The sequence below is a fragment of the Ornithorhynchus anatinus genome, chromosome 17 (assembly GCF_004115215.2).
Source record: "Ornithorhynchus anatinus isolate Pmale09 chromosome 17, mOrnAna1.pri.v4, whole genome shotgun sequence".
In the NCBI taxonomy this organism is placed as follows: Eukaryota; Metazoa; Chordata; class Mammalia; order Monotremata; family Ornithorhynchidae; genus Ornithorhynchus; species Ornithorhynchus anatinus.
In genome coordinates, this window is record NC_041744.1 from 38,273,341 (window position 1) to 38,286,338 (window position 12,998).

The following is a 12,998-nucleotide window of genomic DNA, read 5'->3' on the forward strand; positions in this document are numbered from 1 at the left end:
CTCTGACTAGCCTCATTTCCCCAAAATTTTTGCTCCCCCCCATACATTGCCTATGCCCTTAGGTGTTTATCCCTAACCACTTGGTTGATATGCAGCATGACATAGTGGTTAGAGCCCAGGCCTTTGAGTCAGAAGGTCATGGGTTCCAATTCTGTCTCCACCACTTGTCTGCTGTGTGACCTTGGACAAGTCACTTCACTTCTCTGTGCCTCGGCTACTTCGTCTGTAAAATGGGGATTGAGACTGTGAGCCCACCATGGGACAGGGACTGTGTCCAACCCGATTTGCTTGTATCCACCTAGTGCTTAGTACAGTGTCTGGCACAAAGTTAAGCACTTATCAAACACCATAATTATTATCATTATTGTTACTCATTGCACCCCTCCAGTCCCATTACACTTACATACATATCCTTGTACTCTGCTTTTTCCCCTATGATTTACTTTAATGTCTGCCTCCCCTACTAGATTGTAAACCCCATGAGGGGAGGGATTATATTTACCAATTCTATTGTACTGTACTCTCCCAGCATGTAGTGCTCTGAAAACTGCTTACCAAGCTGATCCAAGCCCTCATCATTTTCCATCTTAACTACATCAGCCTCCTCTCTCTTCCCACTGCAGTCCTTACTTCACTCCGCTGCTCTGATCATTTTCTGAAAAATCATTCAGTCCACATCTTCCTACTCCTCAAAAACCTCTAATGGTTGCCCATTCACTTTCTCAACAAACAGAAGCTCCTTACCATTGACTTTAAAGCACTTAATCAGATCCCTCCCTCCTAATCTTGTCTTGCTGATCTACTATAGCTCAACCCACACACTCTGCTCCTCTAATGACAACCTGCTTTCTGCACCTCAATCTTGTCTATCCTGTCTCCTATCCCTGATCCACATCCTCCCCTTGGCCTGGAACTCCCTTCTCTCCCCCTTCATATCTGAAAGTCCACCACTGAACCCCCTTTCAAAATCCTTCTAAAATCTCGTCTCCTCCAAGAGGCTCTCCCTAAGGTCTCATTTCCCTTATCCACTTGCCCTCTGAATGGCTATACATTTGGCTCTGTACCCCTTGAACACTTTAATACTCACCCCAGCTCAACAACACTTGTATAAATATCCTTATCACCTATCACCTACCTAATTTATTTTACTATCTGTCTCCCCCTGTAGACTGTAAACTCCTTGTGGGAAAGGATTGCATCTACAAACTGTTGTATTGTACTTTCCAAAGTGGTTAGTGCAGTATTCTGCACACAGTAAGTGTTCAGTAAATGACATCAATTGATTAACTGATTGATGGGCCTCTTACCTCCCCAACACCTCAAAACACACCAGAATGGATGTTCTGGTCTGTCTGTCAACTCTAATGGGAGGCTCCATCCTGTTCCCAAACACATAGTTCAGTATTTCACAAACAATAGGCTTTTAGTAAATACTCCTGAGTGAATGAATGAATGACTGTCTTCTAACCCCTGTCCTGGTTGCTCCCCAGAAGAAAATGCCCCATCACTTCCTGGAACTGGGAGGGGCCAGCAGCCTGAACTAGGGAATACTGGGTAATGACTGGACCCTGGTGGGATGGGAAAGAAGATGACTTTTTGGAATTAAGATTCTGGTTGCTCCCCTGGCAGGAAGGATCTTGGAGCACCAGCAGTCCCAGGGACCATTCACTGTTAGGACTACACCTCTACCAGGCCCCTAATTGCATCTGATGCCTACTCCACTTACTTGAACCAAGCAAAGGTAGCAGCCTTGCCCAACCCCAAGTGGAACCCAATCCTAGGTCAGTGGGGAAGAGCCAGTTTTGATAAGGGTCCCTCCAGCTCCTGGACTAGGCCCAGAGATAGAGCTGCCCACCTTTCCTCAGGCCTGGAGGCCTATGGAATTGACAGCCCAGAAAGATTCCTTTCCCCCTAGGCCTGGTCTCCCCTTAGAGAAGCCCCCTTATACTTTAGAGGGATGCCTGGTTCTAGGAAAGAAGAAGCCAGAACCATCTCCTTCTCTAATGGGAAGACAAGTGTTGTTGGTTGCAGCCAGGGACACAGAGACTCAGAAGATTCAGAGAAGCAGTGTAGTCTGGTGGACAGAGCACAGGCCTGGGTTAAAAAGACCTGGGTTCTAATCCCAGCTTCACCACTTGTATGATGTGTAACCTTGGGTAAGTCACTTCACTTTTCTGTGCCTCAATTACCTCATTTGTAAATGGGGATTAAGACTGTGTGCCCCATGTGGGACAAGTATGTGTCCAAACTGATTATCTTGTGTCATAGCACCAAGTTATAAGCCCTGGTGGAACAGGAAGTGTTTCTCATCTGTATAGCTTAAATCTACCCAAGTGCTTAGAGCGGGGCCTGGCACATAGTAAGCACTTAACGAATACCATAAATAAGCAAATAAGGAAAACCTCAGAAATTCCACTGGGTATTCAACAGGATCAACCTGCCCGGCCTGAGCCCTAAGCTTAATCAACCAATTAACATGATGGGGAAAATAAATGAATAATAATTATAAATAATTATGGTATGTAAGTGTTTATTAGGTGCCAAGCACTGCACTAAGCACTGGGGTAGACTTAAGCTAATCAGATGAGATACAGTCCCTGTTCCACCCAGGGCTTATAGCTTGGTGCCATCCAAGCTCTTTCTTCCAAGTCATTGATTTGTCTATACTTGCTTCAAGGTAATAGTGATAATAATAATAATGATATTATGGTATCTGTTAAGCCCTTACTATGTGCCAAACAGTGTACTAAGTGCTGGGGTAAATACAAAATAAGCAGGTCCCATATGGGGCTCACATTCTAAATAGGAGGGAACACAGGTATTGAATCCCCATTTTGCAGAAGAGGGAACTAAGGCCCTGAGAAGTGAAATGACTTGCCCAAGGTCATACAGCAAACAAGAGGCAGAGCAGGGATTAGAACCCAGGTCCTAAGTCCATGCTCTTTCCACTAGCCCATGCTGCTTCTCACAGTGTCCACACTCCACAAAATTTCATATTCCTTTTAGCTGTTGCCCTAGTTCTTGTTCTTGCTAGTGTTTAGTACAGTACTTAGTACATAGTAAGAGCTTAATGAATACAATAATCAGTATTATTATTCAACCTTTTCAGTCTCCTTGTCAGTTTCCCATTTGGAAATGGGAGCTAGGAAGGTTCTAACACTGACCTGTATTGGATGAAGAGAAGGTTCCTCTTCTGGGCTTCTGGACTGGTTCTTTGGATTGTTTCTCTATGCTGGTGTTCAGCTCGCTTGGATGAAGTCAATGGAGAAATGGCTTTGTTGTCTATCCTGGTTATAAAATACCTGGTCTGGGAGCAAGTGAACCATGTGAGCCTTGTGGGACATGGACTAGGCTAGTGCTTGACACATAGTAATCAGATAACAAATACAATTATTATTCATATTATTTACACTTCATTTACTTCTGCAAACGGTTTAGCTATTATCCTGGTGTTGGCAACACTTTTGTGTAGAAGAGCCAACCAAAATGAGCAATTTGAGCAGTTGGTATGCCAAGAGTCAATCAAATAGAAGCGGCATGGCTCAGAGGAAAGAGCACGGGCTTGGGAGTCAGAGGACATGGGTTCTAATCCTGGCTCCGCCTCTTGTCTGCTGTGTGACCTTGGGCAAGGCATTTAACTTCTCTGTGCCTCAGTTACCTCATCTGTAAAATGGGGATTAAGACTGTGAGTCCCACATGGGGCAACCTGATTACCTTGTTTCTATCTCAGTGCTTAGAACAGTGCTTGGCACATAGTAAGTGCTTTACAAATACCATAATTATGATGATGATGTAAATGCACATTAATGTGCTTTTCATTATCATAAGTCTTAATGGCTTTACAGGGCTTATCTTCCACCCTGCAAGTGGCAGAGGTTTAATTTGCTTCATTCCCTACCCCTCACCTGTGCAAGGTCTTCTGGAACGGATTATCCCCACCACTGGGGGCCCAATGCTACTTTGCTTTATAGGGTCCCTACATGACAGGTGACATTATTACATTATGTTGAGCATGGTATCATATGATGAAGTAATTGGCTGCCCAGCTGCCCCATAAGAAAAGCAGTTCCTGCCCAGGTTGGGAGTGGAAGGAAGAAAAGGGAAGGGAAGGAAGGGTGGGTGGGAGAGTGGAGGAAGAGGAAAAGAGGGGAAGGAAGGGAAGGATTAAGGAGGAAAGGAGAAGAAAAGGCGAAGAGAAAGTGATAATAATTATGATGATGGTATTTGTGAAGTACTTACACTGTGCCAAGCACTGTTCTAAGTGCTGGGGTAGATACAAGGTAATCAGGTTGTCCCATGTGGGGTTCACAGTCTTAATCCCCATTTTACAGATGAGGTAACTGAGGTATAGAGAAGTTAAGTGACTGCCCAAAGTCACACAGCTGACAATTGGTGGAGCTGGGATTAGAACCGACAAACTCTGATTCCCAAACCCATGCTCTTTCCACTAAGCCACATTGGAGGAGTGTCTGTGATGTGCCTGCAATGCCAGGTTATTCTTCCACCTCCCCTTCCCTTTCTTGCTCTTCCCTCCATAAGACAGTGCCCAGTATGACCAGGCATGAGCAGGAGTGGTGCAGGAGTAACAATACTAGAGAGGTAGGAACAGGAACTATTACTTTATTACATTCCTTCTGAAGAATCAATATTTGTATAGTTCTTACACAGGGCTCCACTGGTACCATGTTCAAATTATCAAACAGAAGGGATGTATCTGTGAATCCAGGGAATGAAATTTGACACTCTTGTGTAAACCCCAGGAAAGTTTGGTCTTCCACAGCCATAGCCCCAGCTAACGATGCCAGTTAAAATCCATTTTCCATCACTTTTTCTTCGACAAGATAGGGGTCCTCCAGAGTCTCCCTGAAAAAGATTGGGTATCTACTGGATCTAATTTCCCTGTTGACTGTCAGATATCATGTCTTCCAACTCCACTGCATTGTATCCTCCCCCAAAAAATCTTTAGAAAATCTTCGATAGTATTTAACACTCAAATTGCAGAATTGTACACCTTTGAGGTGTATGGGAGTGAGCCGGACCTCTTAGCTCATCTCAAACTTGATTTTCCAAGAAGGCTAATTGTGGGTAGGGAATATGTATGTCTGTTACACTGTACTCTCCCAAGTTCTTAGTACAGTGCTCTGCACACAGTAAGTACTCAAAGATAAGGCCAGAGGCCCTGACTAGGGGTGTCTGAGCAACTGAGACATGAATGGTTTGGACAGTAGCTCATGGTTCACTCCGTCATTTGGCAGTTTGTTATCTTGGTCCTCACTGGGATGAAGCTCAAAATGACTTTGCTAAAGCTAGTTTAATGCCTAGCCACCCCCCCCATCCTTTTCCCTCTCCTTCCTTCTCCCTCTTTATCTGTTCTCTTTCTTCATCCTCCCTCTTTGTCCTTTCTCCTCCTCCCTCCTCCCCAGAAGCCCACCTCCGCCCCCAGCCCACCCTGCATCTACCCCTCCAGAGGCTGGCCGAGGCCACAGTCCCTACCTTGCAGGCGTCACTTCCCCCGGCCCGGGCCCCCGCACACAGCATGCGCACTGTGATGAGCCCATAGGTAGACACACAGAGCGTCTGGTCCACAACTTCCACTTCGGCCTGATGCAGAGCCAGGGAGCCCTTGCTGTCTGGGAACAGTAGCCGCGGCGTTGAGGTTAACAATCCTCTTGCTTAGGCCAGGGGCTCGGGGATGGGTTAACCATCTTCTCCCACAGGCCAGGAGTGGAACCTGGAGTCTCAGGAAGCCAAGAACCCAGCCACCCACCCAGTGAACATCAGGAGCAGGGCTCTGGATGTGGCAGCTCACCTGCTTCGTGCCTTTGGCCCCAGCCTGTTACCCAGCATCGCTCCCCGCTGCGTACTCTCTGGCCCAGGGGAGGGATGCAGATGGGCTGGATCTGCTGGGCTAGGGCCGCTGGCCAGGTGGAGCTCAGCTGGAGAAGAGCGATATCGTAGTCAAATGTCCTGCTGTCATAGAATTCATGGACCACGATCCTTCGCACTGGAGAGGTGAACTTGGCCTCTCCTTGTGTATACATCCCCAGGTGGGCTAACCAGGGCCGGGGGTCCAGTAACCTGAGGTGACCCAGGAAGGAAATCCTGTGGAAAGTGCTTCTCAACTCCGGGGGACCACACCCCTTAGGACAATCCCAATGAAACAATGCATGGCCTAATGCAACACAACCTCGCTGTGAGGGGAGGACTGGGAGGCCTGGATTCGCATCCCCCTTCTGATATCTGATATAAATGATTCTCGACCTTCCTTCCCCATCAGCAAAATGGGGGTATTTTCTCTCCCCGGCAGCCCCTGAAAAGATTCATAGAATCCTTCCCAAATAAAGAGAGAGCATTTACACACCCCTAGAAGAATAGTGGGAGACTGGGAGTGGGTCTAATTCCCATTTGGGTATTCTTTCTCAGCACTTAGTACAGTGTTCTGTAGAGTAAGTGCATAATAAATATTACAGTTTTTAACAGAAAGGCAGGCTGAATCTGGGTCCCTGACTGCAGGCTGAAGAGACCCACTCCGAATGTGATCTGCCTAGTATCACCAATGACTCTGGCAGAGATACATGGGCAAGTGTGAGGCCAGAGAGGGAGATGGGCAAGATATTTCCAGTCACAGGTGCCAGGGAGAGAAAGAATCTAGGAGCAGCATGACCTAGGTAGAGCACAAGCCTGGGAGTCAGAGGGATCTGGGTACTAAATCCACTTGTTTGCTGCATGACTTTGGGCGATTCACAACTTCTCTGTGCATCAGTTACCTCATCTGTAAAATGGGGACTGAGATTGGGAGCCCATTGTGGGACATGGACTGAGCTGGGAATGTGTCAGTTTATTGTGGTATTGTACTCTCCCAAGTGCTTAGTACAGTGCATTGCACACAGTAAGCACTCAATAAATAATGAATGAATGTCCAATCTGATTAGCTTGTTTCTACCCCTGCACCTAGTAAAGTGTCTGGCACATATTAGGGGCTTTGCTAATAACATATAAATTTTTTTTAAAAACTCACTGTTTTTCCACTTCCTGTTCTTTCCCACTCACAAAGGCATCAGCTCTTCCCATGAGGCAGAGTTAAATGGCAGTGTCAAGGAATGGAGGAAAGCCCTGAGCTAGGATCAAGTCTGTGAGCCCCATGTGGGACAAGGACTTCCTTTTTTAATGGTATGTGTTAAGCATTTACTATGAGTGTGTGTCAAGCACTCTTCTGAGCACTGGGCAAATATACAAACAAGTCGGTCCATGTCCAACATGGGACTCATAGTTTTAATCCCCATTTTACAGCTGAGGTAACTAAAGCACAGAAAAGTTAAGTGACTTGCCCAAAGTCACACAGTAAGCAATTGGTAGAGTCGGGTTTAGAACCCAAGTCCTCTGACTCTCAGGCTTATGCTCTAACCAGTAAGCCACACTGCCTCTCACCGACCGTTCAAGCAGATTAACTTGCATCTACCCCAGTACTCAGAACAGTGGTTGACACACACAGAGTAAGAGATGAGCAAAGATCACAATAATCTAAGTCAGGGCCTTGGTTTCGCTTCCTCCACATCTCCTCTCCATAGTGTCCACCTGGCTAGGGGATGGGGCCAGAAGAAGGAGAGGGCAGGTCAGATGGTGCAGTCTCTCCTGGGCTGGACATACCTGTCTCCCTGGAAGCAGTGTGCAGCAGAGAGGAGCCAGTCCTGAGTGATGACCGATGCCCCGCAGGAAGCCGACCCAACAAAATGGAGACTGGCCTGCCAGGGCCACTGCCCCTGTGGGGCCACTGTGCCACCCACGATGCGTGGCCAGGGGACCACAGGGTTCCCGCCACAACCTGCATACAGAGAGGCTCTTTGGAGTTGGCTTGGTCTAGGCTTGGGGAAGGGGCTGCCTGTTGCCCTTGCCTTCCTCAGGTTTGGGCTCTAGGGTGGAGAAATGAGTGCCCATGGTCTCTAACACAGAGTCCTGTGTTTAGAGCCTTAGTTGCATCAGGGTATTCCCAGGCTACTCCTAACCCAGAGCCCCACCCAAAAAGCCTTTGATGCCAATGTGGTTTTTCCACACTGTTCTTTCCCCTCCCTGGCTCCAAACTCCAGTCTTGGTGAGCTCTGCTGCCATGTGGGGAGGGAGATGCAAGCCATTTTGTTGCCACAGCACAGAGAGGGGGCTCTGACCTGCGACACTGCCGTTTCCCTCCCCTCTCCCACCCTTTCTCATCTGTGGAACCACCACATACAAAACCCAACACCAAAGGTGTCACAACGTGTGCTGCAGCCTACAGCAGCTCTTGAAACTGCTGTCAGACACCTCCAACCCCTGCCCTATCACATCTGGGGATTGACCCTAATGTCCCATGTTTCTCCAATGCCTTGGCATTTTGAGGGTGCCTCCCCCGCACCTGGCCCACATGGTTCGCTGATGATGAATCAGGCTGCGAGGTGGAAATCAAGAGACCTTTGAAGGAAGAACTAAGAGTGATGAACAGGGACCATTGGAGAACAAGGGAGGCCAATTTTGTGCTCAACCACCAATGAGACCATCTAATGGGATTTGTGGATGTGGCAGACAACAGAAGAACTACTTTCTGGGGATGTATAAGTGCAAGGGTCGAACGTTAAGACCGCCCCTTGGAAGAAGCACTCATTTCAGGGACTGGCAATGAAATAGCAGACATGGTCTAAGATCTGGGTACAGAGAAAACCTAATACCATCATAAATTCTTGAGGTAAATAAATGCCAGCTATGTGTTCAGACCAGACCAGAGTGGGTGCGGAATTCACAGATCCTGGAGGTGTCACCACTATGATGGCAGCTGAGGGTGAGTGTTTGCTTTCTGTGGGAGCCAGACAGGCTGGACAAGCCCCAAGGCTTCCCATGTTATCTAGAGTTACAAATCCTGAAAGTCATAGGATGGTGACAGTTAATCAAGGGGAACAACTCAGAGATATACAAGCATGATCCTCTAAAATCATTCCTACCTCAGCAGCAAAAATCCGAGGGTGCTCAGACTCATTGGGAGGAAGCTCTAAGGGTTGCTTCCTGAGCCTCCTAGTGAAACTTTCCCCATCCCATTTTTTCCATCATTAAGGAAACCAAAGGGTGATACCATTCCCCTTACCCTCTCTGCCATGCTGGGGGTCTGTCCCCTAGGAGGAGGCAGGATCAGAAGAGGGGGTTCAGTAATGCTCACCACAGCCTTCTTCATCACTTCCATCCAGACAGTCCATGGTCCCATCACACTTGGCGTTTCTCTTCCTGAAGCAATCATTGTTGTGACACTGGAAAGTGTCATTGCCACAAGGAACCCCTAGGAGAAAGGAGAGGGGACGAGGGTGGCTGCTGTGTCCACCTCGGGGGAGGCAGGCAGCTCCCAGGGCACCCCTCTGGCTCTTCTCTTCTGGACCCAGAAGATGAGCCCATCAGGGGCCAGGAAGAGAGGGAGCCAGGAAAACAGCTGATTATTCTGATACTGCTGATTGACCACAACCAAGAACAGACCCCACGCTAATTCCACAGCTCGGACCTTTTAATGACCTTCGTCGGTCTTCCTTCTAATAACAGTTGGCCATTTTGGTTTCTGCAGTCCTTGACCAAATACCTCCAGGAGCTGGGGAGAGGAGCAGTGGGGGAGGAAGAGAAGAAATAGTTCCTAGAAGGAAAAGGCCCCGGGCAGAACAGGGTCAGCATCCAGGGGTCCAGGACCTCTGGGCATGCTTTTGTAGGGAGGGCTGACCCCTAGGAAGCTGACCCCTGATCTTGATGACCCCAGGGTGTGGTGGTTTGCCTTCAGAACTGGGCCCCTTGCACTCTGGGACGGGGATGAATGCTGGATCCCATTTGCTCTAGTACCCTACATTGCAACTGAAAAAGACACCGCAGTAACAGCTATATTTCCTCCTTCCACCAAGGGCCCCTGCTCCAGGCATGCACTCAGACTCCTTCATCACCATCAAGACTTGGAATCTATATTTTGTGTATTTGTTTGTATTATGTCTTAGTATTTCATTACTCCTGATGTATCTGTCTCCCAGCCCTTCTTCCTATTTAAACTTTTAGATTATGAACCCAGAGAAGTCTAATTCTCACCGGTGTTTTCTCTCCCAGCACTTAGAATAGTGCTCTGCAAATAGTGAGCACTCAATAAAAGCTATTATTATTCCTACTACTACTCCCAAGGTGGAGGCTGTCTGGCTGGTTAACCCTGCCAACCATTAGCTTTCCCCAAAAGCTTTTTGTTTCACGATTCTCAGCTAAAAGTTGATCCTGATTCTTGGTTTCGTCCTGCACACCACTACCCACAAGAAGGATCCCAGGAGTTTGAATCTAGAAACCAACTCATCCATTATGTGCAGGGAATGTGTTTACCAACTCTGTTGTACTTTTCCAAGTGCTTAGTTTATTGCTCTGCACACAGTAAACCCTCAGTAAATGACACTGATGCTGATGATGGTTCACCATGGTGCTACTGGATTGAGAGCATAGTCTTGGGTCCCTTGTCGTTCCTGTGGTTCTGGGGTTCCCATTAGGTCTGGCTGTACTCATCTGAGTGACCTCAGCCCTACCTCAGCCCCTAGCCCTGTGATCCCCAGAGGAGAAAATGAGAGTCAACAAGGTCACTTGTCCTTCAAAGAGCTGGGAAATATGGCAGGATGGTAGTTGGGGGAGAGAAGCCTGAAACCATTATTTTGAGGTCAGGATGGGAGTGGGTAGGATGGGAAGAGCTTGAAATCATTACGTTGGGTGCAGTTCTGCTCATCCCAGCCCCCGTCGCAGTCCTTGAAACCATCGCAGACAAGGGAGCTCTCCTGCCAGAAGGAATTGCTGTGGCAGTCAGGCTTCACTGTACCTAGGAGAAGCCAAAAGAGCACCAGTGAGATGAGAAGGCTGAGTGGAGTATGGAGAGTCAGTGTGACCTAGGGGAAAGAGCATGCTTGGGAGCCAGGAGACCTGGACACTGCCACTGTCATCCTCTGCATGTGTACCTTGTGCCTCAATTTCCACACCTGTAAAATGGGGATATATTTTGAATCTCATGTGCAACAGGAACTGTGTCTAACCTTTTACCTACTCCAGTGCTTAGTACTTAGTAAGTGCTGAACAAATTAACTGAGGAAAGACTTGCACTGTTGGTATGAGCCATGATTAGTAGATTTTTACTATTGAAAAGTAACAGTAAAAGTTATTGAGCTTGTGGGAAATCCTGCAGTATCATTTTTATTCCCCAAAGAGCAGGGTGGCCTAGTGAAAAGATCAAAGGCCTGGGAGTAAGGGGATCTGGACTCTAATCCTGCCTCCCCCACTTGCCAGCTCTGTGACCTTGAGTGTGTCACTTCTTGGTGCCTCATCTGTAAATTGGGGATTCAATACTGTTCTCTCCCCCAACTTAAACTGTGAGCCCCATGTGGGACAGGGACTGGATCTGACCTGATTGCATTGCATCTACCCCAGTGCTTAGTAAGCACTCAACAAATACCATAATAATAATAATGATGATGGTGATGATTGGCCTGCAAGTTTAAGCTAGTATAGCACAGACCCAGGGCCATGCACCCAGGAGTTTTATGAAGTTAGTGTCTGTGGTCCAGCTGCTTCCTGAAGAAACCCCAGCCATCTTGCCTCCTTCTGCTCCCGTTCATTATCAGTGGTATTTATTTAGTACTTTCTAAGTGCAGAACACTGTAGTAAGTTCTTGGAAAAGTACAGTGCAACAGATTTGGTAGACACATTCCCTGCCCACCACGAGCTTACAGTCCCCTTCCTCCCAACCCAATGCTCAGTACTGATGTTTCACTCAGGTGGACAGGGCTGTATTTCCAGGAAAAGACCTGGGCTGGCTTTGAGCACCTCTGCCACCTGTGCCCATCCCCTTACTCTGCCCTTGCTCAGCAGCAGGGAAGAAGTCATGGGAGTCACAGTCATAGGTTTTTACTCTGGTTTCCCCATGAATGACTGACATGGGATGAGCCGAGGGCAGCTGAAAGCCTCATCTGAGCATTTTACCGCATCTGGGAGATAGGAAACAATGAGGGATACAAGGTAGTGAATATACAAGGTAGTGAATCTTCTATGGTTGTGTAGCAAGGAAGGAGGATCCCAGGAGTCCCTACTCCCTGCCCAACACGATCACAATGTGGGTGTTGGAGGAGTAAGCCATCGAGGGAATGAGGTTGTGACTCCTGTCTCAGAGCTATGAGGCCATCAAGACAATGGAAAGAGCACCAGCTTGGGAGTCAGAGGACATGGGTTCTGATCCTAGCTCCGCCACTTGTCTGCTATGTGCTGGGTGGCTCAGTGGAAAGAGCATGGGCTTGGGAGTCAGAGGTCATGGGTTTGAATCCCGGCTCTGCCACTTGTCAGCTGTGTGACTGTGGGAAAGTCACTTAACTTCTCTGTGCCTCAGTTACCTCATCTGTAAAATGGGGATTGAGACTGTGAGCCCTCCATGGGACCACCTGACTACCTTGTATCTACTCCAGTGCTTATAACAATGCTCGGCACCTAGTAAGAGTTTACAAGTACCATAATTATTAATACTCACCGCAGAAAAGCTCATCGCTTTCATCAAAGCAGTCATTCACTCCATCACACCGCTGGGTCTGCAGGACACACAAGCCAGAGGAGCACTGGAACTGTCCAGCTGGGCATGCTAGGGGCAGAAACATCTGCCTGTTACTTCCCTGGCCCTGAGGCCCAAAGGGACAAACAGGTTAATGGTGAGAGGAATGATATCCAAGTGCATTAGAAGCAGCAGGGCTTAAAGGAAGGAGCATGGAACTAGGAGTCAAGAGACCTGGGTAATCATATAATAATAATGATGATAATAATGGAGAAGCAGCATGGCCTAGTGTGGTAAGGGCATGGGCCTGGGAGTCAGAGGACCTGGGTTCTAATCCCAACTCTGCCAATTGCTTCCTATGTGACTTTAGGCACTCTATTGCACTCTTCCAAGAGCTTAGTTCAGTGCTCTGTACATAGTAGATGCTCATAGTAGATGAGCTGATCGAGCTAGT

The 12,998-nt window shown here is 47.8% G+C and overlaps 1 protein-coding gene across 1 annotated transcript in view; it reads right to left on the minus strand.

Annotated features, from left to right (window-relative positions):
- Positions 1-4,663: 4,663 nt before the first annotated feature.
- The window catches only part of TMPRSS7 (transmembrane serine protease 7), a 40,313-nt gene continuing 31,978 nt past the window's right edge, over positions 4,664-12,998 (minus strand). Inside the window, exons 12-18 of the mRNA XM_029082437.2 lie at positions 12,527-12,634; positions 10,724-10,834; positions 9,179-9,295; positions 7,648-7,822; positions 5,810-6,078; positions 5,494-5,630; positions 4,664-4,863 (exon numbers count right to left, since the gene is read on the minus strand). Coding sequence (XP_028938270.1) covers positions 4,696-4,863; positions 5,494-5,630; positions 5,810-6,078; positions 7,648-7,822; positions 9,179-9,295; positions 10,724-10,834; positions 12,527-12,634 — 1,085 coding nt within the window. The 3' untranslated portion in view covers positions 4,664-4,695. The remainder of the gene's footprint in view (positions 4,864-5,493; positions 5,631-5,809; positions 6,079-7,647; positions 7,823-9,178; positions 9,296-10,723; positions 10,835-12,526; positions 12,635-12,998) is intronic.